The 4138-nt window shown below is 55.2% G+C and overlaps 1 protein-coding gene across 1 annotated transcript in view; it reads left to right on the forward strand.

Annotated features, from left to right (window-relative positions):
- The window catches only part of LAMA5 (laminin, alpha 5), a gene marked incomplete at its 5' end in the record, with an annotated part of 42991 nt that overhangs the window by 24916 nt on the left and 13937 nt on the right, over positions 1 to 4138 (forward strand). The window contains 9 exon segments of the mRNA XM_009700488.1: positions 43 to 144; positions 230 to 313; positions 569 to 799; positions 1382 to 1495; positions 1782 to 1909; positions 2151 to 2231; positions 2661 to 2875; positions 3454 to 3554; positions 4043 to 4138. Of these exon segments, the coding sequence (XP_009698790.1) occupies positions 43 to 144; positions 230 to 313; positions 569 to 799; positions 1382 to 1495; positions 1782 to 1909; positions 2151 to 2231; positions 2661 to 2875; positions 3454 to 3554; positions 4043 to 4138 (1152 nt within the window).

The following is a 4138-nucleotide window of genomic DNA, read 5'->3' on the forward strand; positions in this document are numbered from 1 at the left end:
GTGTGGACTTGCAACAACATATGGAATTTGTCTCTCCCTTAGGTTTCCTCCTATGGTGGGCACCTGCGCTATGAGCTGCACTCCGACCCACGGAGAGGTGACGTGTTCATTCCCATGGAGTCCCGCCCGGACGTGATCCTGAAGGTGCAGCCCGAGAAATTCCCTGGTGCCCCTTGTTAATGCATGAGCCAAGTGAGGTGGTGATTGACACCTTCCTTGCTTTTCCCAGGGAAATCAGATGAGCATCATGTTTCTGGAAGGCACCTACCCATCCCCAGGGGAGGTGCACGAAGGCCAGCTGCAGCTGGTGGAGGTGAGTTTGCACGCTCAGTTGTGTACCAAGTGCACCAATGCTACTGAAAGGGCAAGTCTAGCATCTAGACAGAAGGGACAGTTGCTTTGAGCTCAGTATTTTAGGTGCTGCCTATTGCAGCAGAACTGGCTGTGAAGATCCAGCAACTCTTACCAGTGGAAAGGGGAGACATCCCGGCAGCAGGGAAGTGGAGGCTGGGCTGGATGTTCAGGTGCCTGTGCTTCCTGCCGGTAACGTTAGGTCTTCTCCCACTAGGGTAACTTCAGGCACACAGAGACGCACAACCCTGTGTCTAGAGAAGAGCTCATGATGGTGCTGGCAAACCTGGAACAGCTGCAGATCCGGGCGCTCTTCTCCCAGCTCTCTTCATCCGTGTCCCTGCGCCGAGTGGTCCTAGAGATGGCAACAGATACAGCTACGGGCATCCGCGCCAGCAATGTGGAGCTGTGCTTTTGCCCAGCTAACTACCAGGGGGACTCCTGCCAGGTAAGGGTGAAAGCAGACGTGCTGCTCCAGGCCGAGGAGAGTCAAAAACAGTCATATTTTAGGTCTCGGCCACCCCTCGTGCTTGGTGCAGGTGGCAGCCGTGGGGTTTGGATGTTTGTGCAAAGCAGTGGTGCCAGAATACCGGCTTCCAAGCTGACCCCTGAGAGCTTCAGCTGAAACTACAGCTCAGGTTGTGGTGGAGGAAGGACCACCACCTCCCAGGCCCCCCCACACCAGCCCACTCCCAGCTCCCCTCCCGTCACAACACGGTGCACCTGGGAGAGGTGCGTCAGCTGCATCTGCCCGCTTGGAAGAGGCGTGATGGGGAAATCATTCAGGTGACACAGACCAAAATTAGGTGCATGCTGTACCTTGGAATAGGTCCTTCTGTCTGGCCAATTATCTCCTGTTGATGAGGAGCAGGAAGGAGCTGCGCTGAAAAAGCTTCATTGTTGCTTTTAATCTCTTCTCCATCAGTACAACTCTGTGGGAATTCTGTCATGGAAACTAAATTAGTTTCTTTGCTTTGCCTGAATGTAGTGGGCTGTTTTTCAGCTCTCCCTTTTTTTTCTCTCTCCTCAGGAATGTGCTCCAGGTTACTATAGGGACACCAAGGGGCTCTTTCTGGGAAAATGCATCCCATGTCATTGCAATGGCCACTCAGATCAGTGCCTGCCGGGCTCTGGGATATGCCTTGTAAGTAAACAGGGAAGCAGCATGATATTTTGGAGTTATAAGGTCTCTAGCATGTGATAAAAAAGCTCTTTGCATACTGACAGAGCTGGCAGGACTGTGCCTGAATTGGAGCATTAGCTGCATGTGCCAATTCAGGGGTGGTCCCGCTCAGGGTCAACCTAGGGTGCAAGACAGTTCTGGGAGAGAGGAAGGACTGAAGCCTCCAGATACGTGGTGGGGAATTCTTTGTGCAACCCACCATCTCTTGCTGTCAGTGCTGAGCCCGCAGCCGGCCTTTTCCTTGCAGAACTGCCAGCACAACACAGAAGGGGACCACTGTGAGCGATGCAAGGATGGCTACGTGGGCAGCCCCTCTGCCGAAGCACCCCTGCAGTGTGTTGGATGTCCGTGCCCCCTTTCAGTTGCCTCCAACAAGTAAGCACCCTTGGATGAGATTGCCTGTTTGGCCTCACTGTTTAACCACTGGGAACCACCCTGTGCCACATTGGGCACTGGCTTGGCGCTGGCAGGTGTCCCAATGCCAGCCTTGTCCATGGCCCCAAACCATGTCCGTGGCCTCTTACCCAAGGCCCCGGCAGCCCACATGGGGTGATCAGCTCCCCTGGCACCATGTCAGGCATAACTGCACCTTCCTCTTTACCCCTTATCGTTTCAGTTTTGCCATCGGTTGTGTCCACAAAGGCTCCAGCACACAGTGCCTCTGCAAGCCCGGCTACGCTGGACCCAACTGTGAGCGGTAAGGCGATGGCACCCATGTTTCTGGGGCCTCAGACTCACTAGTCCCACGCAGCCACTGCTGTGGCAGAAGAGAAGTTGTCCTAGTAAAGACTGCAGAGGAAACGGTTGTCTCTGCCCTCGGTGTACTTCGTCCTGGCAGCGTTTCTTTCAATCCTTTTCAACCTGCAAATGCCCTATTGCTGTCTCCGCTGCTGAAATATGGTGTTGCTGTGGGTGCATTACTTAGCTGTGCTTTGCCTTGACTTGCGGTCTGTGCTAAAGGCACCTTTCTGTGGTATCGTGAGGCAAAACACAAAGTGCTCCGAGACCCCTGAGGGTTGCAGCAGTTACAAGTGTTGGATGCTCGCACTGTTACAATTGTGCAAGTATGAGCTGCAGGGATCTCCCTGATGCCCTGACTGAGTTTTAACTTGCCATATTTCTCCAGGTGTGCCCCAGGATACTACGGCAATCCCATGGTGATTGGCAGCTCGTGCCAGCCCTGCAACTGCAGCGGGAACACGGATCCCAACATGCTGTTTAGCAGCTGCGACTCCCTGACGGGCGCCTGCACGGGGTGCATGCACCACACGGCCGGTGCGCGGTGCGAGGTCTGTGCCCCCGGCTACTACGGGGATGCGGTGACCGCCAAGAACTGCACACGTGAGTGGGGCAGACAGCAAGCAGTGGGTGATGGGGAAGATGGACAGACTGACTGTGGATGTGTTTAGCACCTTTGCCAGGCTGTGTGTTGCCTCAGTGAGTCACATGCTTGGTTGCACGCATCGCAGGCATCTTCTAAAGATGATAATAATTAAAAAAAACCAAAAACAACAAGACTCCAAAACTCTGCCCTCCAGCATCACAACTCCATAATCTCCAATCCACCCCCGAATGTGAGCTGCCAAACTGCACCCAGGCTGGAACAGTCCTGCCCCAAGCAGCTCCTGCAGCAGGGGTGCTGGCACTGCCTCGGGAGCGTGGGTTGCACAGCCCACTCCAGCACTGCTCGTCTCCCTCTGAGGAACAGCAGCCAAATTGCAGCTCACAAAAGGGGATCTGCCCTGGGCGGGTGTCATGGGAATAAGTTGTCAGGAGGAGCAAATCCAAGAGGAGAGAGGCTCTGTCTTTGCTCTGACTGTGATAGATAAGGGGGAAATAGGATTCCCTGTTGGGAATAAGGTTTGTGAGTGCCTGAGCAGGCTCTTCAGCGTATAACTGGGTGTGTTTGTCCCTGGCAGAGTGCAACTGTTCGCCTTGCGGGACTGACTCATGCCATCCGCGAACCGGCCAGTGCTTCTGCAAGACTGGAGTGACAGGCCAGCACTGTGACCGCTGCGAGGTAAGGACCACCCGCGTATGGGGATGGTGCCCATCCTTGGCACGGGGATGAGGGGCAGCCCCGTTGTATTGTCCCCACACCTGTGAGCAGAGCTGCGCTGGCAGCCAGGTGGGTTAAGGCTGGATTTGCATGGTCTGCCTAGACCTGGCAAAGCCTATTAAAGATCTGGCAGCAAGCGAAGGAGGCAGCATTCAGCTGCAGCCGGAGCAGTGATGTGACACTCTTTGGGAAATTGGAAGAAACCCCATTTTCCTATATGCATCCAGCGTTGGCATTGCAGGGCAAGGGCAGATTTGCAGGGCAGTGCTGTGGTGTGTCTGGGTTCTTATTGCAGCTCCGCATCTTTGCCATGTTGATACGAGTTTTGTGGTGGTCAAAAGACTCCTAGAAAGCAAGGCTGGGGTCCCACGTCACCTCAGCCTGCCCCGGGGAGGAAGCACGCATGCCCTCTTGCTGAACGGGGCACCCACTGTCCCGCTTTTCCCTAGGAGGGATACTACGGCTTTGAGGGATGCTCCGGCTGCCGGAGGTGTGACTGCGACATCGGCGCTGTGGGGAGCAGCTGCCACGCACAGACCGGCCAG

The sequence above is a fragment of the Cariama cristata genome, unplaced genomic scaffold, assembly GCF_000690535.1.
Source record: "Cariama cristata isolate BGI_N322 unplaced genomic scaffold, ASM69053v1 scaffold3140, whole genome shotgun sequence".
NCBI classification, from domain to species: Eukaryota; Metazoa; Chordata; class Aves; order Cariamiformes; family Cariamidae; genus Cariama; species Cariama cristata.